Below are 22,825 nucleotides of genomic sequence, written 5' to 3'. Positions count from 1 at the left end.
GCAAAAAGAGGAGGATTGGCAGTAGTTACCTCAGGGCTAATCTTCCTCAAAATAAAAAAATAAAAAAAATAAAAAGACTCCTAGGTCAATGCCCATAAGGAAAGAGGAAAAGAATAAAAAGGCAGCCACCAGGGCTGGCTGAATACATATATACTTATACACAAATACAGGTATTTTAAAGCAAATTGAAATAAAGATTTGTGTATCAACGACAAAAAAGAATAAAAAGGCAGTGTCATAGATCTAATATTCAAGAAGTAATGATGGTGGCATGATATGACATATGTACTCAAGAAGTAATAGCAAAAATAGAAAAGAGACAAAGTTCTCATTACCTGAGGAAGTAGGACATATAAGTGTACGGGCAGTTGACAGCACCAAATCCAGAAAGTAGAGCCATGAGAGTCACCCCAATCACTCCTACCCGGCTGATGAGCTGCTCTATGGACAAGATCCCTAAAAACATCAAAGCACGTTAACACCACGTGATATAGCTAAAATGGGTTTCCTCGGCACTGCAAAATGAAACAGCCTTGAAAACATCAACCATTACATATACCTAAGTTATGTCAGCCATATTTTAGTTATTAATGTGTAGTTTTTGGGGTTTTTTTGAGGAGGATCAGCCCTAAGCTAACATCTGCTGCCAATCCTCCTCTTATTTTGATGAGGAAGACTGGCCCTGAGCTAACATCCATGCCCATCGTCCTCTACTTTATATGTGGGATGCCTACCACAGCATGGCGTGCCAAGTGGTGCCATGTCCGTACCCGGGATCTGAACTGGCGAACCCCAGGCCGCTGAAGCGGAACATGCGCACTTAACTGCTGCACCACCAGGCTGGCCCCTAATGTGTAGATTTTTTATAATAAATATATAAAATCTATTGATTTTCCTCCTATCCTATATATTTCCAGAATCGTCTCTATTATTGGATATGGTAATAGTAAATAATAACAATAATTGTAAATAACACTTATTGACTGTTTACACTTATTGACAGTAAATTCTAACAAAGTAAAGTACTTTTAGTAAAAGCTTTGGAAAAAAAAATTAGAGAAGTAAATCTGCGGGAAAAGTATAAAGAGCAGGTAACACTTTGTGCTAGTTACCTTCGATATATGTATTTCCCCATTAGGTCATAAGCTCTTTAGCTTATGTCTTATTTATTTTTGCCACCAATCAATACAAAATGCGTCTAATAAATGGGCTGAATTTACAGATGAATGAGTAATTCAAAGGCAAAGACATGAGTTTTAGATTATTGGTTGTATTCTAATTATCAATTGTTTCCTATTATTTGAGAATGGTGAAAATCAACTCAGTAGTTAAAATAAATGCTGCTGTTGACATATTTGGGAGACCTGAGAGAGAACAATGCTGAACAGTAACTCAGGAAGTCTGACATCGCCGGAAAAAACTAGTTTTAATTTGTTTTCACTTTCTATTTCTAGGATAGATTCCACTTTAGCCATCCACTCCCATGGCCAAAAGCCAGAACTGCCATTCAGGAATTCTGTTAGCTTTGAAACAGAAAATTTCAATATTCCAGTCCCCCTGCTCTTTTATTTCCACTACACTATTTTAGAGCTCACTGTGACCTCTGGTCTCTCTTCTTTTGCTTCCCCTGCCTTCCACTGCCCTCTTCACTGAGCCTGGACTCCAGGCTTGCTTACTTCAACTCCTCTCACCAGGACTCAGTCCCCTGCTCTCCTCCTTCTGAAGCACTGATCCTGCAAACTCCCAACTCTGGATCAATCTAACACTCTGCCTTCCCTGTGCACACGCCTGACCTGCCTAAAATTGCTAGAATGCATATGGATATTGGTGCCATTACAGATTTATGGTCTCTAGTCTTAAGAGAGCCCACAACACTACCGAGGCATCCTTTTCTTGCCCTTGGTCAGCCACCTCTCCCCACTCCCCTCGGCAGATACTCTAATCCATTTTTCCAATCCTTGTTCTCCTCAGCTAACGCCTTTATCATGTAAGAAATAAGATATTAGACATAAAATACCTCCACTCTACTATAAATATTTACATCTGCAACCATCCTCCCAACTTGTCCCCCTCAGGACAAGATGCTGTCCGAAGCTAAGACTTCTCTACTCGTGCTTTAGATTACATTCCCCTTCCACCTCCTCCAGAATCTTGTCCACTCTCTCATATCTTCAATCTTTCTTTCTTGGCTGGTTCTTTGCCTTCAATTTCAAGTCTCTTTCCTAAAGAAAAGTCTGTTCTTGGCCTTGAGTTTACCTTTAGTTACCAATCCTCTCTATCTCTCCCTTAACAGCCAAGCTTCTTGAAAGAAGTTTACACTTGTCACCTTTTCTTCACCTCCATTTATTCCTCAACTGACTGAAATTCAGCTTCCATTCCATTCTTCTACACTCAATGAAACTTCTCTAATAATCGTAATGGCAACATAGTAGGTAACATTCACTAAGCATCTGTTACGCACCAGGCACTGCTCTAAGCATTCTACATGGATTAATTCATTTACTCCTCATGACAACCCTATAAGGTAGATATTACTGAAAACCTCATTTTACAGAAGAGGAAATGGAGACACAGAGAGGTTAAGTAACTCAGTCAAGGTCACACAGCTAATAAGTGGCAGAGTCAGGATTCAAACCAAGCAGTCTAGCTCCAGAGCCTGGGCTCTTAACCATTTCTCTAACACGGCTGTGAATTTTCTTTTGGTTGCAGAATTCAGTGACATTTTCCAATCTTTGTTTTATTTGATCTTTTATGACATTGAGTCATTCTTATTTAAAATTATTTTCCTTTCTTGGCTTTCACACCGCCACCATTTCCCTCGGTGTTCTCTTTTACTTCTCTAGTTGCTTTTTCTTGGTCTTTTTTCCCTTTACATGGGCCAGAATTCTCTCTTTCATTTCAGTCTATATATACATTCTCCTTGGGTGATCTTGCCCATTTCCCAAGCTTCATCTAATGGCATTTAGCTGATGATGTCTAATTTTTTAGATGCCTGGAGTTATCTCCACGAGGACTGATAAATCCATACCTTTCTCCTAAGTTCCTGACTTATGCATCCAATTGCCTACTGGACATCACATGGATGTGCATAGACAACCCTAATTCAGCATAGCCCAAGCTCAAATGATCTTCCTTCTTGCGCACTGCCTACTTTAGAAAATGACATCTACTATCTAGTCACCAAAATAAAAAAACCTATCCCACTAGTCTCCATACTCTCTCTTACTCGCCGTGAATACACCACAGTCATTTTTACCTCAGGGCTTTACATGATATCTCTTGTGCCTTCTGGGTCTAGCTTTGGTCCTATCCTTCAGAAAGGTTGAGGAGTCACTTGCATTAAATTTAGTATTCTTATCTGCATTATTCTCTATCATAGAAAGCTGTGTGCTCCTTATGACAATGATCACAATTAGCAATTATTTGTTTATATATTTACCTCTTTACTGTTTAGTTCCTGCTGCCAGACTGCAAGTTTCAGGAAGACAGAAACCAAGTTTGTTTTGCTCAGAGTTGTATCTCTAGCATTTAATATAGACAGGTGCTCAATAAACATTAGTGGACTGTTAAATGAATGAATAAATTCTCATCCAAATTCTGTTGATTCTCCTCTCCACATAGCTCTTGAATTTCCATCCTCTCTATAGGAAGGAACCATGTCTCATTGATCTTTGCTTTCCTTACCGTCTGGCATGTGGAAGGTGTTCAACAAATGTTTGCCGACTATGGGTACAGAATTATCCCCCAGTAACATAAAAAAATCCCAGGGGATTAATACAGATTATTAAATATAAAACACAGGAAAAATGTCCCCTCTATTTTTATCCCTTTTAAGGTGGTGTCCCTTTATTGAATATCTTTTTCTGGTTTGAAGATCTTTGTAGATACTATCTACTTAATCTCAGCACTTCTATGAAGGACAGGTCAGTCATCATTATTCCTATTTTCAGCTAACAAGTGGGAAGTCAGATGGATAAAGGGACTTGCAGAAGACGATCTCACCACTGCCATTTGCTCACATAGCCTCACATGCTTTCTTAGTCTCTCCTACTCTCCCACTATAGAATGTCTTCCAACCTTCCTGGTTCAGGCACTGCGCAAGGAGTACTTTTACAGACATTTTTTCTGTTATAGGTAAGGATTGAGTCTTATGGTTTTTTGGTGGTCTCCACAACAATGAACCACACTGGTTGTTGGGACAGTCCTGGGAAGGCTCTAAGAAGGCAGCGTAAGGCTGCCTGCTTCTCAGCCATTGTCTAAACTTTTCTTCCTACTTACTTCTCTTAGAGGGTCAAATTAATTAGACTACTGAATGTTCAGGCATAAAACCAAAATGCTTACTTAGTGCAGCACAAAGGAAAGACTAAAACTGAAACTATCTCCCTAGCTCTTCCCTTCAGTGTCTTCTTCAGGATATTCCCATAGAATTTAGAAAAAGGGATGGATGAAAGTACAAGAGATGTGATGGTCTTCATCTCCCCTTGGACATGGTGTGGCCACATTGGTCACGTGAGCTAACCGCTCACGAGGAGAAAGCCGGAGAAATGCATCAGAGTCATGTCTTTGGACCGCAAGTGAGCTTGTGCTATCACTGTAAGCAGCCCTGGGGTCCTTTCATAACTCTTGTCCCTCATTTCTAATATCACAAACAAATTTGTCTCTCTGTGGGTTTATCTGAAATAGTTTATACAAGAGTTCTATTATCAGGGCCTCTCTACTCCAAATCTTTCCCTACACTAACATGGGCATGCTGATCCTATTAGCAAATCCTAAATTCCTATCCAGAGTGCCACATTCCTACCACCTTGGAGAAACTTAAATTTTTTTTTTTCATTCACTGATTCAATAAACATGTCTTAAACACTTATGTGCTAGGTTCCATGCTAGGCATTAGGGATATAAAGATAAATAAGATGTAGTTTCGGACCTCAGGGAACTCACAGGTTAATGAGGAAGTCAGAAAAAGAAATAAATAATTATAAATTTTATAGATGATATAAGTCTATTGAGGTGGGAGCAATTAATATCTCCTAATGATGGCCAGGAAAATTTTCTTAGAGGAACTGACAAGAGTTGAATCTTGAAAGAATAAATAGATAGTTGCTAGTAGACAAGGGGTGAAGGATTGTCCAGGCTGACAGAACAGCTCTAGAAACTTCAAGTAATTTGGTAGGACTGGAGGGCAGACAGAGAGAGAGAGAGAGCTATTGCCACTCTACAGGCCATGGAAGGTCGTGTATGCCACTCTAAGAGTTTCAATGTTTTTGGTAGGCTAGTGTTCCTTAACTTTTTTGGCCTTCTTTTAATGTTATCTGAAATTTCAAAATAGCTAGTTTAAAAAATTTACAGTTGTAAACAACTGTATATGTTGCATATACTTTTAAAATTGCACATTTCCTCTACCCCTTCTGCAGGAGTCTCATAACCTCTCCCCTGCCGAGTCCTGCTATAGGCAATGAGCAGACAGGAGGGATGCATGGGAGGTATGGCAGATTCTAGACACTGGTTCATTCAGCATGTATTCCAATCCCTTTGTAGCATGCCTTCTTATACTAAAGAATCTGGAAACCCAAAAGGTCTTTCCCAGATTTCCTTGAAGCTAAGGTTCTGAACGTTACCTAGGTTGTATCAAATTCACATGCCCATGAAATGCACAGGTGAATAATGTGGGAGTGGTGACAGCACCTCGGAGCTACAGCAGCTGGAGCACTGGTTCTACTGTCTGGTCCCTGATCACAGTTCCTCAGTAGCGGGTGACAACTTCAGTGGGTCTTTTTCCAGTTTAGTGCTGTGCTATGATTGGCTGTTTCTCTACACTATGCAGCATTTAAGCTTGACGTCTCTGCTTTCCTAGAAATTCCATAAACTCCCTAACACATACCCTGTAATAAATGACTTTCTGCCTTAAACTAGTTAGAGTAGACTCTGTTTTCTGCCATGAGAACCCTGATAGATACTGCAGGAGACTGAAATGAATAGATGTATATTTTTTTAAAAAAGCTCCAGTTGAAAGCTCCAGTATATTTAATACAGGTGAGCTCTCTAATATATTTTAGATAGATTCGTATATATATTTCTAAAGTAGTTCTGGAAGGATTTGTTAGCTGAAGAATTTTTGTTCATTGTTTTTAGCACAGAAATTAGGGCTCTGTCCAGGACCTGTTCTTGTATTTAAAATGAACTTTTTTTATGTGAGGAGAGACACTGTTTCCTAGAAAGCTTTTCTTTATCTACTAATTGTGAGTGTTTTATGTCACTGCTCTTTCCCAAAATACATACACTCCCTAAAGACAATCTTTATCATCACTTGAACAGTGGCCATTTACCTTTTGGGTCATAGATCCCTTTTAGAATCTGATAAAAGCTTATGAAAATCTCACCTCCTCATACACATACAAATATATTCCTAAGATTCTGCATACATTATCAGGAGATTTAAGTTAAGGACATACTTCTCCATCCCTTACTCCCTTAAAGATCATTCAGTAACCTAAGGTCAAAAACTCCTGCTCTAGGGGCCAGCCCAGTGGCATAGTGGTTAAGTTCACATGCTCTGCTTTGGTGGCCTGAGGTTGGTAGGCCGGGATCGCAGGTGCAGACCTAGCACTGCTCATCAAGCCGCGCTGTGGGGGCGTCCCACATAAAAGAGAGGAAGACTGGCACAGACGTTAGCTCAACAACCTTCCTCAAGCAAAAAGAGGATTGGAAACAGATCTTAGCTTAGGGCCAATCTTCCTCACACACATAAAAACAACAACAACAAAAAACAAAAAAACCCCTCCTAATCTAAAATGATAGACGATACCTCCTAGGATAAAGGGAAAATTCGGTTCAAAACCAGAAAAATTTTAGAGAAATAATTTGCAATATTTCTCACAATCAAAAGTGTTGTTGTTGTTTTTTAAAGATTGGCCCTGAGCTAATATCTGTTGCCAATTTTCCTCTTTTTTTTTTCTCTTCTTCCCAAAGCCCAGTATAGTTGTATATTCTGGTTGTAGGTCCTTCTAGTTCTGCTGTGTGGGGCACTGCCTCACCACAGCTTGATCAGTGATGCTAGGTCTGCGCCCAGGATCCGAACTGGCAAAACCCTGGGCTGGCGAAGCAGAGTGCGCGAAATTAACCACTCGGCCATGGGGCTAGCCCCCAAATCAGAAGTTCAAAAAAAAATTTTTTTTAAAAATTAGAAAATTTTAAACAACACTATCTCCCTCCCCATCATATATACACTTACCATGTTTTGGGCTGAGAATGGGAAATGGATCTCCTAGTTTCCAGAAGAAATACATAAAAGTCAACCATAAGAGACAGGAAAAAAGCAGTCGCTGCTTATGCACTGAGAAAGAGGAGACAAGACTGTAAGGTTAAAGAGATATATGTAAAGAGCTTGCTCTGCTTAAAGATATGGAATCATGCTAAGTAATATTTGGCTGGCTTTTGCACTTGGAACAATACAATAATGGAATGGAACAATATAATTTTTAGAGAAGGTATCCTTACTACTATAAGAGAAATTCGGCTGAAACTAAGATGTGGGTTGAGTTAAGGGAGACACTATAATAGAAACAGAAATAAAGCTGTAGCAGGACAAATAATCTAATCATTCATTCAACATTTATTTTGTGCCAACCTTTTTAAGATGCTGTGTGAGGTGGCCCTAAACAACAGCTACTGAAAGTAACGTAGAAATGAAGCTGTCCACAGCCTCAATTCCCAAGAGTACTCATCTCAATCTGCGTGCTGACATGAGAGGCTAAAATACTCACATAGTCGGATGTTGCTTACAATAAAATAGCCAATGTAAAAAGGCACCATGAAAACCAGGATCAGCAGAATTACACACAGGTTCATTTTCCAGTGAAAATAGCGGGAGCTGAAATAAATGCCAAAGGATATCAGCAGGAGGGGAAGAGGGCAGCAGCCTTCATTCTCTTCAGTCTTCCAACAGATCTCTTGCTCTTTGAACTCAATACTGACTATATCCCATCTAATAGTTACCATCTGCTCATTTATAGAGATTAAAAAATATAAAGTTCTGAAAGGTATATAGGACCATCTTAACCTTCTAAGAATTTCACTTATTAAAATGAAAATGTTAATGCTCTAGTTATATTCATAGGCAACGTATAATAAGTAACATATATCAACATATACTATTACTGGCAGGATAACTATTGTTTATTCACCACTGGGAGTCTTATTCCAATATAAGAATTAAAAAAATAAATGTTAATAGAATATACGCTATAAAGACTCAGAAATACTTCTTTTGTACCCTCAATATAAACACTTGATTTGCATGACTACTTTATTATTACATATAAAAATATTTTATTTATTGATTAAGATATTTTTAGGATTTTTTATAACAATTTTATTGAGATATAATTCACCCACTTAAAGTGTATAATTCAATGGTCTTTAGTATATTCACAGAGTTGTGCAACCATCACCACAATCAATTTTAGAACATTTTCATCACTCCATAATGAAACCCTGTACCCATTAGCAGATGCTTTCCTTTCCTTCCAACCTCCCCAGCCCCAGGGAACCACCAATATATTTTCTGTCTCTATGGATTTGCCTATTCTGGACATTTAATACAAATGGAATCCTATAATATGCTGTCATTTGTGACCAGCTTCTTTCATTTAGCATGTTTTCAAGGTTCATCCACGTAGCATCTATCAATACTTCATTCCTTTTTATGGCTGAACAATATTCATTCCATTGTATGGAGAGACCACACTTTGCTTATCCATTCATCAGTTGGTGGACATTTGGGTTGTCTCACTTTTTAGCTATTACAAATGGTGATGCTATGAACATTCACGTACAAGTCTTTGTGCGGACATGTAATTTCACTTCTGTTTAGGTATATACCTAGGAGTGGATTGCTGCATCATATGATAATTCTATATTTAATTTTCTGAGACTGCCACTATTTTCCAAAGTGGCTACACCATTTTATATTCTCTTCAGCAACGCATGAGGGTTGTAAATTTTCCCACAGCTTTGTCAACACTTGTTATTGTCTTTTTGATTGTAGTCATCCTAGTGGGTGTCAAGTGGTATCACATTGTGGTTTTGATTTGCATTTCCCTGATGGCTAATGATGTTGAGAATCTTTTCATGCACTTATTGGCCATTTGTACATCTTATTTGGAGAAATGCCTATATAGATCCTTTGTCCATTTTTCAATTGTGTTGTCCTTTTATTATTGAATTGTAAGAGTTCTATATATATCCTAGAAAAAAGTTTCTTATCAGACATGTGATTTACAAAAATTTTCTCCCATTCTTAGGATATCTGTTTAGTGTTTTTTCTAAGATTGGCACCTGAGCTACCATTTGTTGCCAATTTTCTTTTTTTTCCTTCTTCTCCCCAAAGCCCTTTGGTACATAGTTGGATTTTCCCGTTGTGAGTGCCCCTGGTTGTGCTATGTGGGATGCCACCTCAGCATGGCCTGATGAGCAGGGGTATGTCTGCTCATGCCTGGGATCCCAACTAGCGAAACCCCGGGCCACCAAAGCAAGAATGCGTGAACTTAACCACTTGGCCACGGGGCTGGCTCCTGTTTACTTTCTGATGGTGTTCTTCGTATTTACTGATTTTAAACTTACTTATACTTAGGGCTTGTTTCAAAAAGGTTAAGTGGTTAGGTGGCTTATGAGGATATATAAAAAAGAGGATGACGAAATAAACTATAAGGAAATGTGAAGGAAAGGAAAAACAATGGTTAAAGATAGGTAAAATATCAGGCCAGGCCCGATGGCTATTATGAAAATACACACCATAGAGTTCTAGAAACTTGCTATAGGTGGGTAATAAATTTAGCTGTAAGTTTTCTAATGGTCAATATGAAATAGAAAATTTGATCAGTTAGATAAATCATACTGTCTATAGTAAAAACAAACCGATTAAAGGAAGCATAATTATTACTGATTTATTATTACTGAATTACTCCCAAGATCATAATGAAATTTCTCCAAAGATTTCATAAAGAACAAAATGTGAAGGCAATTAATATCCTCAACAACATCCTTTCAAGAGAAACGTCCGCGAGTTTCAGAGAGCTGTTTCTTATTGTTTCCCGCTTAGTATAGGTGGCAGGAATTATAAAACAAAGAGCCATTCAGTACAGGCTACAGTGCAGAGAGCCAATACTATTTAGTCTAGATATATAGACAGTTTTTTGCTCATTTGGATTAACCCACTTTAGAGCATCTAGAGAAAACAAACAAGCTGCACATCCTCCAGGTAATCACACTTAGTATTTTAGCTAAGCTTCTGAATGATATTGGGAGGCTGTGGGTTTGAAATGACAAGTGTAATCCATTGCCAATTAAAAGCAAATCATGTATTTTAATTGTCTTTTGAGCCAAGGATAAAGTGACATTCTCCTGAGGAAATTAAGGATCCTAACAAGATTATATATTCGAATTGGAGGCCATTCCACTTCTGCTCAAAGGTCAGTCAAAAGGATACTCTTGGTCAGGGCCAAGACTCTCCTTTGAAAACTATTCGGAATGCAGTCAATGCACAGATAAAATACATGATCAAGGTCCATATTTCTGTTACACAGTAGGGCCAGATGTTAGTATGAAAAAAATAAGCGTAGAAGACACATCTCAGCCTACACACAACCAATCCCCAAAAAGCCACCCAAAGAAGAACCAGATTTTAGCAATGCCTCTTCCTACACTCTTTAAGATAAACCACTTAAGAAATAGACATCAAAGTAACTGAGTGATGCGTCTTACTATATGGGATTATGAATTATAAATGAGTTAAAAGTTGGGGGACATCATCTACCAAAAGCAGTAAATTTTGGTTTTAGAATATCTGAGTCATAGTCCTTTCTATCACTATTTAGATCAGCGTCAGCAAACTATGGTCAGCCAGCCACCTTTTACAAAGGAAGTTTGACTGGAACACAGCCACACCCACTTGTTTACATATTGCCTATGGTTGCTTTCACTTTACAACAGCAGAGTTGTGTCACCTGCCTCATAATGACCTTTCAGTCAGTGATGGACTGCATATACAACAGTGGTCTCATAAGCTTATTATACCACATAGTCTAGGTGTGTAGCAGGCTATACCATCCAGGTTCGGGTAAATACACTCTGATGTTTGCACAATGAAATCACCTAACAATGCTCTTCTCAGAACTTATCCCCATCATTAAGAAATGCACGACTGTAGTTGCAATAGAAACTGTATGGCCCACAAAGCCTAAAATACTATGTGGCCCTTTACAGATAAGTTTGCTGACCTCTGCAGTGAAACTTTCAGGTTGTGATAATAAAATTATTAACTAGCATGTAAAATAACACCTGCCTATTCTCCATAGTCATACAATCTATATCCAGTTCAACCAAGAAAGGTTTGGATTAAAGGACAAGTTTAAAAGTAGGAGACTCAGAACATATTCCTCCTTTATCATACTGCAAGTTCTTAATTTATCTACCAAGAGACCATAATTATCAAGTCTGATTCTCAAAAAAGGAATCTGAGAATATAATCTCTATAAGCCTCAAGTGTCAGAGGTCTATAACGACCATACAGCTTAGCTCAGCACTGATTCCTAACTACAGAGTCAAATGCCATTTTATTATTAGAAGATTTTTCCATGCAGCGATAAAAAACTATAACAAAATTTTACAAAGAATAGCTGATGTACTCTACACACAAACATTGGCCTAAAAAAACTCAAGCTTGAAGTTTAAGAAACAGGAAATATTTTGGACAGATTGTCTAATAAACTAAAAGGTCTGTTACTTGGAGGCAGACAGGAGTTGCTTTTAAAAAATCCTTTGAAGAACACTAAGTGCAATCAGACTTGACCATGCCTGTGAAATCAACAAAGGTAACTAAACTAGTAAGAACTGGAGTTCAGTTTTCACGGAAGCCCTTAACTAGCTCTGAGGAATTCTGATCTTTTCAGGAAGAAATTTTTCAATCAGCAGAACAATGTGAAGGGCTATTACTAAGACTCAGTCAGAGAGAAGCCTGAGAAAAATGAAACTTCTAGGAGTGAAGCCTGAGACCCAGGCTCCCATAGCCTCACTGTCAATTAGTTCTTTAGGGCCAACGGTTGGACTTGTTTTTTCTATTTCACAATCTTTGTCAAACCAATTACTAGGGTCTGGGAACCATATTTGCTGTAAGTTACTGAGACTAAACTAATCACATGGTGGATTTTTTTCAGCTATGAGATCCAGGTAAGTCTTCTACCATAAAAAAAGTCACATAATAAGTCTATTCCAGAGGACAGCAAATTAGCACCCTTACTTACCTGCTATTCAATACTCCTAAGATTTCAAAGATGATGAGCTCAAACATGGTACAAGAAAATGCAAATGTCACAGAGAAGATCACCTGTACGACATACTGACGTACCTGTTAAAAACCAAATAGAGACCAAAAGTCATTTCCTTGTTTGAAGTATTGAATTGATAATCTTCCAGTTACAAGCCAGAAAACTAATCTTGAAGAAATTCTTAAGTCATTGGAAGCAGGGCCACAACAGTAACTTGCCTGGAGCTAAAGAGACAGATGAAAGTAACTGGTGTTCTGAATCACGGGTCACTATTACCATCATCCTCTTGTGGATGGAGAATTAAAGCAAAAGAAGATGAAGTGACAGGGTCAGAGCAGCAGTTAGAACTCCTGATGCACACTGACAAAAAACTGACAGGTTTATATATATATAGGTTAGTGCTAAAAGGGTCTCTTTAATACTCTGCAGACCTTGGACCAGTTCTGGAACCTCCCTTGGCGGACCTTAATGTATTGAGCAGAACAGAATCTCTAGAGTCCCAGGCTTTTTCAGACAACAACTTAAACTCCCTGGGGAGGTTTAATGGAGAACATCCTAGAAATGACTCAAATAGTTTATAACCATTGAGCTTATTACTAAATGAGGAGGATTAATTAGGAAATGTCCAGTCCAGGCTGGTGTTTTTCTGAATTCAAGGCTTAAGATAAGAACCAGACCAGCCTTAGGATTTTGGTATTAACTTAGGATGTAAGATTGGTTGTTAACATTGAAGGTCAGGTACCCAAATGAATGGGCACATTTATGAGACATTATATGTTAAACTCTGTCCCAAAGAATAACTATCCGCTCTGGTGTGTATCCTGACATGACTCAGGCATGACATTTCTGGCTCTTGCCTTCTGGTCTATAGACGCGACTTACCTTTTTTGAAAAAGAACCCAACTAAACCAAATCATATTTTCCAATTTAAGAATTATATCATGCTCTTTTGGCAAAAACTTCCTATCTTGGAAGTGAAGATGGCCTTTCCTTAATGGAGATATTTTTCTTGCTCCATTTTAAAACAATCTAAATTCATACAGTATTAGCAAAATTCAAATCCTCCCTTCTCACCTCGTAGTCCTTAAATAGTTGGCGCATGAAGAAAAGCCACCCAAATCCAAAGAAAAGTATCTGGAGGAGAAAGGAGACAGAAGGTCAATATATACAATCTTTGAGAAATACCTTATACAGACCAGTTTATGATAAAAGGTCTGCTAACCAGACAAGTTATTTCAGAGATTAAACATAAGATCTACTTATCAGAGTCTTCAACATTAGGAGTAGATGCTCTGGGAGTAGAGGTTGAAATGCTCTTCAATTTTTGAAATTATCCGTGTTTTAGAATGTATGTTGGGGGCGGTTGTTTTTTTGGTGAGGAAGATTGGCCTGAGCTAACATCTATTGCCAATCTTCTTCTTTTTGCTTGAGAAAAACTGGCCCTGAGCTAACATCCGTGGCAACCTTCCTCTGTTTTGTTTGTGGGATGCTGCCTCAGCATGGCTTGCTTGATGAGTGGTGTGTAGGTCCACGCCCAGGATCCGAACCTGTGAATTCTGGGACGCAGAAGTGGAGTGTGTGAACTTAACCACTACACCACTAGGCTGGTCACTAGAATGTGTTTTAAGTTAGAGGAAAATTAAAGTATATATTTTTTCCTGTAATCTTAAAAAATCATTTTATAAGCCAGAGAAGTTAGCAAATAAAAAAGGAGCCAGTGAAACTTGCTTCTTACAGATGATCCCCGTTTGCAAGTAGTTAAAAATACAAAACAAAACAACTTCATGGGAGAGGAGTTAAGATTTAAAGAAAAAGAAGGAAAGTAGTAGGAAGACATATTTTTTATATGTTTTCCTTTATGGAGCTTTCTTAGCTCTCCACTATCCTGCCTAATCCATATTGAGTGGTTTCCATCTCAGTGTAAGGCCAAGAGATTGCTGGATCCCACTTTGTCAGTTTTGGTTCAAGCTGGCATCAGAGACAGTAGCCACACGACAGCTCTGTTCAGTGTTCTAAAGCTGGTTTGTTTTTCATTGGTAAATAGAACCTTCTCTATATACACACATACTCAGATACAATTCCTCTTTTTTTCTTATATTGGCTAGGAACTTTATCCAAGAATAAAATTCTCATATGCCTTCCCATGGACTTTAGGAGCAAGTGTGGGCTCTTGAGCATGATTTAGCAGAGACTCCTCCTCCTCTTGCTGTGTCCTGCCTACCCACCAAACTCATATTTTCAGCCACATGGAACCGCCTTTGGTTCTTTAGACACAGCATTCTTTCATATCAAGACCTTTGCAGATGTTGTCCTCTGACAGGAGCTTCTCTCCAGTCCCCTCCCTACTTATCCTACAGATCTTAACTTAATTATTACTACCTCTGAAGGCCTTCTCTCACCTCCTAAATAAAGATAAACTGCTCTTTTTATATAATCCTATATATAGGATTTCCCTTAACAAAACACTTACCATACAGTTTTTTAATGTCTCATCTAAATACATACATTTTTTTAGACATCAGATTGTAAGTTCTGTGAGGATAAGGATCATGTTTCTCTCGTCAATCTTTGTATCCTCAGCACCCAGCACAATGCCTGGCACACAGTAGGCTCTTCATAAATGTTTGCTGAATGGATGAATGGTCCATAGGCAAAGACGGTTTATTCTTCAGGAATATTCAATCTCAATTTTTTGGTAATAATTTCAATGTGCTGTGTTAGGTGCTGGGAATACAAAGATGAATAAGATAGTCATCACTCTCAAGGAGCTCAAAGTATAGCAGTGAAGACACTAAATACTTATAACATAATATGGGACAGGCAATGATAGAGGTATGCACATGATATTGTAAAAGAATATGAAAGAGAGAGACCAAACCAATCTGTAGGGGGTTAGGACAGATTTTCTGGAGAAGATAATAACTTAGCTGAAGGAGGTTTTAATCTTGGGGTTGAAACCTGATATCATGTACAAATTCTGGGATTATATGCATTTTTCTAGAGAGTGGTTCCCAGGTATTCACCACATACTCAGAGGTTTCCACTACCCTAAAATATTAACAAACCACTCTCTTAAAGGATGAAAAAGAATTAGTTAGGTAAAAGATAGGGGTTGGAGGTAGGACGACAGGACTTTCTTTCCAGACAGCAAAGAGCATAAGTAAAGGCACAGAGGTAAGAAATAGCATGGTATATACTAGGAACTACACTTGGTTTGGTGCTGCTTGAAGATAAGATTCAAAGAAGGAAGTGGTTAAAAATGAGGCTAGAGAGGAGGAGCAGAGGACCAATGACCGAGAGACCTCAAGGCCATCCTAAGGAACTTTGATTGCAGTCTGTAGGTGATGAGGAGTCATTTAAGAAGAGAAAAGACATGGCCAGGTTTATTTTATATAGAGTACTATGGCGGCTATGTGGAAGGTGCATTTGAAAGAAACAACAGGGTAGAAGGAGAAACATTATAAGAGGCTGTTGCAGCAGTCCACATGAAAGGTGACAAAGGCCTGAATTAAGACACTGGTGGTTGACCAACTGGGAGAAAATATTCACAAATTATTTATCAGACAAGGGGTTGATCTCCAAAATATATAAAGAACACATACAACTCAACAAAAAACTCCACAAAAAACCTGATCTAAAAATGAGCAGAGAAAACGAACAGACATTTTTCCAAGGAGGGTATACAGATGGCCAACAGACACACGAAAAGATGCTCAACATCACTAATTATTAGGGAAATCCAAATCAAAACTACAATGAGATATCACCTTACACAGGTCAGAGTGGTTATAATTACCAAGACAAAAAACAACAAATGTTGGAGAGGTTGTGGAGAAAACAGAACCCTCATACACTGCGGGTAGGAATGCAAATTGGTGCAGCCACTATGGAGAACAATACGTAGATTTCTCAAAAAATTAAAAATAGAAATACTGTATGATCTAGCTATCCCACCACTGGCTATTTATCCAAAGAACTTGAAATCAATGATCCAGAGAGACTTATGCACCCCTATGTTCATTGCAGCACAATTTACAATAGCCAGGATGCGGAAACAACCCAAGTGCCCTTCTACAGATGAATGGATAAAGAAGACGTGGTACAGATATACAATGGAATACTACTCAGGCATAAAAAAGACAAAATTGTCCCATTTGCAACAACATGGATGGACCTGAAGGGTGTGATGTTAAGGGAAATAAGCCAGACAAAGAATGACAAATACTGGAGGATTTCACCCATATGTGGAAGATAACAAATGCATGGATAAAGAGAACAGATTAGTTGTTACCAGAGAGGAAAGCGGTTGGGGGTGGGCGAAAGGGACAAAGGCACACATATGTATGGTGATGGGTAAAAATTAGACTACTCCGGGTGAGCATGATGAAGTATATTCAGGAAGTGATAAACAATAATGTACACCCCAAATTACACAATTTTATAAATCATTACAACCCCAATAAAATTACTTAAAAAAAAAAAAGACTGGTGGTTGGACAGGAAGCTACAGGTTTGAGTACTCAGAAGGTAAAATCAGCAGGGAGGAATCAAAGATGACTAGTTTGGAATACAGGATGAAGAGTGAGGCCACCCAATTTATGTAAAGAATATTGGAGGAAGAAAAGATTTGGGAATGGGGGTGGTGGATAGGAAGATGACGAGTTCACTTTTAGACATGGTAAGTGCCTGAGAGCCATCCAGGGCAAGATAAAAGCCAGATGGTGAAGGCAAGGCTGAGATACATCTAAGAGTTAAAACAACCAAAGGACATGAGATCACCCAGGAATAGCATGTAGAGTGAAGAGACCAATATGCCAAGAAGAAAACACTAGAGGATAGGAATGGGAAGAGACCAGGAAGGAGACAGAGAAGAAATGATCAGAGAAATAAGAGACACTGGGAGAGTATGGTATTATGAAACCAAGGCAATAAAGTTTAAAGGAATGTTTAATGAAGCAGAGAGGAACAATAAAACCAGGACTGAAAAATGTTCACAGGATTTGGTAACTCAGAGGTCAATTCTGACCTTAAGGAAAACAGTTTAAACAGTGTGATGATGGAGGCAGGAACCAGACTGTAGTGAGTTGGGGGTGAATGGGGAGTGAAGCAGCAGAGACAACAAGCACAAACTACCCTAGGGAGAGCCAAGATGAGAAAGAGAAAATATTAGATAGCCCAGAGAAGAATGTGGGGCAAAGGGAAAGTTTATGGGCCAAGGGGAAGAAAGCAGTAGTGTAAGGGGATAAACAAACATGAGAAGAACTGATGGGACACTGGAAGACGAGTTGATAATGTTAGTATTTTATTATTATTAGCAGCAGCTACCCTTTATTGACCGACCATTGACTATAGTTTAGGAGCTCTAAGTGGTTAGAGTTGTAATCTCATTAAATCATAAAAATCTGATAAGGTAGGCTTGATTGTCCTGGTTTCAGAGAAAAATGAGGCTTACAGAAGTTAATCCACTTAAAGTAAGAGTCAGAATCAGGATTCAATCTGAAGTCTGTGTGACTGACTCCAAAGCTTGCACTTTTAACCACTTCACAATAAGCTGCTCCAAGATCAAAGTCAAAGGTGGAGAGGATGGCCTTAAACACGAGCAGCAAGGTTATCTGCTAAGAGTAAGAGAGGTGAGGATAGAAAAAGGGGCTTTGAGAAGAACAATAAAGGCCCAGAGAAATTATGAGGGGAACACAACAAGTAGCTGATTCCAGTCAAGAAAAAGAAATATTCACTGAGCTGAGGGTGTCCATAAACTGATGGCGTCGGCAATGCGCACAGTTGTGTGGTTTTCTACAGCAGCCTCAGGCCCCTGAATTAGTAGTGGACAAACTATGGCAGTGATACAAGTGTGGACTTCTGTATGTAGATAAAGAAATAAGAAGGTATGAGAAAGTAGCTTGGATCCATGAATTCGGATGGAGTAGAAAGGAAAGGGATGAACAGATCGAGAGAAAACACCCCTAGACTACCTAGGAGACCCTTTGGCTATTATGAATCACTACCAGTGGAGACATTTAAATTCAGAGTTTAGAGATCATGTTTACATGACTTATGAAGCTGTGACTGAAGTTGGAGACGCTGGACATTTAGGACTGGGAGTGGTGTGTATGGTGGAGATGGATGATAAAAAGGAAAATAATATCTATCACCAAGATCACCCTGAAATGAGACTTTAGACAAGGAAAAGAAAACAAGCGAAAATGATTAGTCTATATGAGGAGATGGGAAATGGATAAAAAAGAGAAAGAGACACATACTTTTAATCTTTCATTGTGGGCTCCTTTCACATTGACAGATTTAAAAAGACTTTCATACAACTCATATGAAAAAAAAATAACTGGAGAATTCATTAAGTCCAAGATAAATATAAATTCTGGCAAGTTACAGAGGATCTATAAAGCATGTGGAAGAAAAAAGCAATTTTGAACAGTGTGGCAAATAAAATAGAAGGTGCACAACTTCTTACTCAAAAAAGAGAATTAATATTTTTAAAAGTGTGCAGTGTTGACCTTGGGACTTAGAGTGCACTTTGGAACTGACAAGTCTTATGACTGTATAGAAGGCTCTTCATTTCATTCACTTCATTCAGCTGCTTTTTACAAAAATTACTTCTACACTGAAAATTAGTTACTGATGAAAAAAAAAGACAGCCATTGGCAGGACAGTTATTAATGAACTGACTGGAAAAGACTCTTTTGGGATCATTTATTTACCCTTTTATTCATTTAACAAATATTTATTAGTGCCTAATAGGTCCTAGGATAGAATGGTGAACAAAAGAGCATGGACATTGCTCTCAAGGAGTTTATAATCTATGGAGGAAACAGACAAGAAATTACGAAACAATGGATAGTGTTGTTATAAGGGAAGTGGGCAAAAGGTATTATGGAAGCATGTGTAGGGACATTTAGTCCAGTCTGGGAGAGGCTTCTTGGATGTCCTGCTGAGCTCTGAAGGCTGAATAGGAGTTAGCCAGGAGAAAGAAGTGGAGGGGTAAGGGAAGAAAAGTCCAGAATGAGAGAATAGACTATGTGGAAATCTGGAGGCAAGATAGCGCAGCCAGGTTAAGGAACTAAAAGAAGTTTAATAAGGCTATAGTATAAAGTGAAGTGAGGACATGGTGAGAGCAAAGGCTGAAGTGGTTAGAGCAGGGTCTAATCATAAGGGATTCTATAAGCCACAGTAAGGATTTAACTTTATCCTGTGGCATGGTGAGCAATCAAGACACCAAATGTTGCCTGAGGCTGACCATCTTCAATACATGACCTTGGACTTCAGATTTCATTTCAAATAAATCTTTCAGTTCATACAAAACGGGAAAAATGAGGGGGAGGTGTTGTTTTCAAGGTAACCACACTTCTCTAAAGAGGTGCTTTTTATAAAATAAATATTTACTAGGCCTCTACTATGTGCCAGCAACTGATCTAGATGCTGGGGAATATACCAGAGAATAAGAGAAAATCCTGGACCTCATGGAGTGTATAGCTGACAACACACAAATAAACAATAGTGATAGATGCCAAGAAGCAAATAAAACAGAGAAATAAGACAGACAGTGGCTGGAATGGGGGGCTACTTTGACTGGGGGTAAGGAGTCAGGTAAAGCCTCTTTCAAGAGAGATTTTTACAGATACCTAAACGATGATGATGACATAAATATTTGGACAAAGGACATTCCATGCAAAGGATTCTTTGGGTCCTGGTTCCCCATTTGTAAAGAGCAGGTTTGAGAATGAAATTTAATATTGCATGTGAATGCATGTGTGAAAGTTAAAGTATTATACGATTATAAGGCATAAAAGATTAGAAAGCCACTCTTTTGGTTCAACTTATCGATCAAATATATGTGTTGAAAATCTTAGAGGCTACAGTGCAATGCCAACTTACCGACATTTTATTCTGCATGAAAAAAATGCTGCTTAAATATTGTCATTCTTCCTGAGTTGGTACTAGGCCTAAAAATAATCCTGAGCTGTCACCAAGGGCAACAAGAAGACTTAGAAAAGTTTTAAGCAAGAGAATTACATGTCCAGATTTTGGTACATTGATACATTTGAAAATTATGCAGCCAATAAAAACAACAATTATGAAGACTATGTAAAGGATGGTAAATGAAAAACGTTATCGTATTAGGGTGTTCCTTGTTTCATACTTTCTTAACTGTTGTAATAAAAGTTTTTCAAGAGACAAGGACAATGTTCTACTCTATGGACAGAAGCATTAGGATGAAGCAACACGAAAACTGGATCAAAAACCAAAGATTTAGTACTTTGAATCCCCAAAAAGGGAACCATTTCTATCATTCACCATTTGAAAAAAAAGGAACAATTATGAAAAACTTTAAATAATTGGAAAAATGGGGGGATCAATAATTAGGTAGTCGGAGCTTCTACAAATATTAACAGTTGGCCAACAAATATTTATTAGGTGCTTGCATTTGAAGGGAGGACACAGCTATGAACAACACAGAATCCCCCAAAATGAATTCATAAACAAATGCATAAATGATATCTGTGCTATGATAAATGCCATTAAAAAAATAAAATAGAGTAACAACAAATGACACGGTAAAAGCAAGGGGCTCACTAGACGAAGCGTCTATAGAGCAGGGACAGTCAGTGTCTTATTTATGTTTGTACCCTCAAAGCTTCATATAATGGTCGATGAGGTTGTTGACCGTACGAATGAATGGTGGCCAATCGGGAAGAAAGGAGGGTCAGAAAAAGATCCGAAAAGCGTGGGCAGCAAACGGAGGTTAAAGGATGAGGTGTCAGTACACAAACGAAACCTGACAGTACTTTGAAGATCTCTGAAGTGACGGCGGTAAATTCGTCCGCACCCGGATTCAGGATTTGACAAGTAACCAGCAAAGCCCCCACGTGTCCTCGGGAGCCAGCCCTAATTGGCGTGCCGCGCACCCCGCGCCCGGAACCAGTCTTCCCCAATCCATGGGTCAGCAGCGCACAGCAGAAGCTTCGGGGCCCGCTCCCTTCTCGCGACACCGGCTGCGAGTGCTGAGGCCACCTGACCCCTTCCAAAGTGGACCGGAAAGCGGGGGGATGGAGGCTGGGTCGGGGCGCGGACCGCCGCAGGACGCCTCCCCACACCAAAGGTGGAGGGTAGCGGACACAGCAAATCCCACACCCTCCGGTACCGATGAGCTCTGGGTGCCGATGAGGCGGGTGCAAGCCGCGGGCAAGGAGAGCAAGATCCCAGGCCAGCCCGCATCGCTGAGGCCCCGCGAGGACGATTCGAGAAAGGGAGGCTGAGGGGTCCCGGGACGGGAGGCAGTGGCTCACCTGGGAGGTAATCATGATGCTGGAGTCGATCAGGAAACTCATGGCGAAGTATCGGGAGGGCTCGTGCCTCCGCTTCTCACTCCTCGAGGCCGAGGCACGCTAGGGCCACCGGACCCCTCACACAGGCAGCCTCCGCCCGGGCGCCACGGCCGGTACCGCGGATCGCCAGCCCGACGCCATTAAGCTGCGCCACAGCCAGCCAATCAGCGACTACATCCAGCACTTCCCGCCTCGGGCTAGAGGGGGCGGGGAGGACGCGAGGCGCCTGGGAGCTGTGGCCGCGGAGGCGGGGCCAGGGAGAGGCCGTTCTGGGGGCGGGGCTTAATTAGAGGCGGCCTAGCTCAAAGGGACAGGATGCGATACTGTGGTCTGAAAATCCAAAAGCAGATGTAATGCGAGGTAGCATTTCCATTTATAAGGGACCTGAGCTGATATCTTAAGTGGGAATTCCATTTTGTAATGGTCATACCTAGTAAGATGAAGTTAATAATAATGATTATTATGAGTTACACCAGAGGTCAGGCATTGTGTTCTAAATGTTACAACTTATACTCGGCTCCACAAACAACTGCACAAGGTGACGGAAGAGTGGAAAGGGAGGTGAGATTTGAGCAAATATAGCTAATCAAGTAAATTTCTGATGTTAAAAAAAGCACACCAGCTATAGTAAGGGAGTGGGAATCGCATTATACTTAGTATCCTTTAGACCTCGCCTGGAGAACTGCGCTATTTGCACCACATTTTTAGGAGGCACATAGACGTACTGGAGCTTGCTCAGAGGAGAGTCACCAGATGAGAACCAATGAAAGGAACTGAAGAAAGAAGACTCAGGAACAGGATAGCTATCTTCATTTGAAAGAATGGGTAGAATTGATATGGCCCCAAGAGATATTTGTAGGACAAAGGACTGGAAGTTAAATGAAGATGGATTTAATTCACAACAAGGAATAATTCTTTAAGAGTCTGAAAATGAGTTATTTTAGGAAATAGTTCCCCCTCCCCATGTTGCAGTTGCTCAAATGTAGATTGAATCACTGCTTCATCCATTCCATACTCCTTTCCTGAAGGCTTAATGCACTGCTGTAGGGCTTATCCTTTCCCACCAGGGCTCTAGTTTGTGCTTGTAGTCCCTGTGGTCTCATAGTCCTAGAAGCTGGCTCCAGCTGGGGGCAATCACCCTGGGTGGGAGGGGCTGCAGTC

General features: G+C 39.6%; 1 protein-coding gene across 4 annotated transcripts in view; it reads right to left on the bottom strand.

Annotated features, from left to right (window-relative positions):
* GPR89A (G protein-coupled receptor 89A) overlaps positions 1–21,872 on the bottom strand; it is a 52,190-nt gene extending 30,318 nt beyond the window's left edge. For 3 of the 4 annotated variants that reach the window (XM_014867041.3, XM_044758694.2, XM_070497791.1), the window contains exons 1-6: positions 21,626–21,865; positions 13,398–13,457; positions 12,300–12,403; positions 7,764–7,870; positions 7,232–7,333; positions 336–456 (exon numbers count right to left, since the gene is read on the bottom strand). In XM_014867041.3, the coding sequence (XP_014722527.1) occupies positions 336–456; positions 7,232–7,333; positions 7,764–7,870; positions 12,300–12,403; positions 13,398–13,457; positions 21,626–21,667 (536 nt within the window). In that variant the 5' untranslated portion in view covers positions 21,668–21,865. Of the gene's footprint in view, positions 1–335; positions 457–7,231; positions 7,334–7,763; positions 7,871–12,299; positions 12,404–13,397; positions 13,458–21,625 lie in introns of all 4 variants that reach the window. The other variant, XM_014867040.3, reaches the window with a different exon arrangement.
* Positions 21,873–22,825: the final 953 nt, after the last annotated feature.

Source organism: Equus asinus, chromosome 25 (assembly GCF_041296235.1).
Source record: "Equus asinus isolate D_3611 breed Donkey chromosome 25, EquAss-T2T_v2, whole genome shotgun sequence".
Taxonomy (NCBI): Eukaryota; Metazoa; Chordata; class Mammalia; order Perissodactyla; family Equidae; genus Equus; species Equus asinus.
Note: the sequence above shows the minus strand (reverse complement) of the source record. Positions and strands in the feature narration are given on the sequence as shown.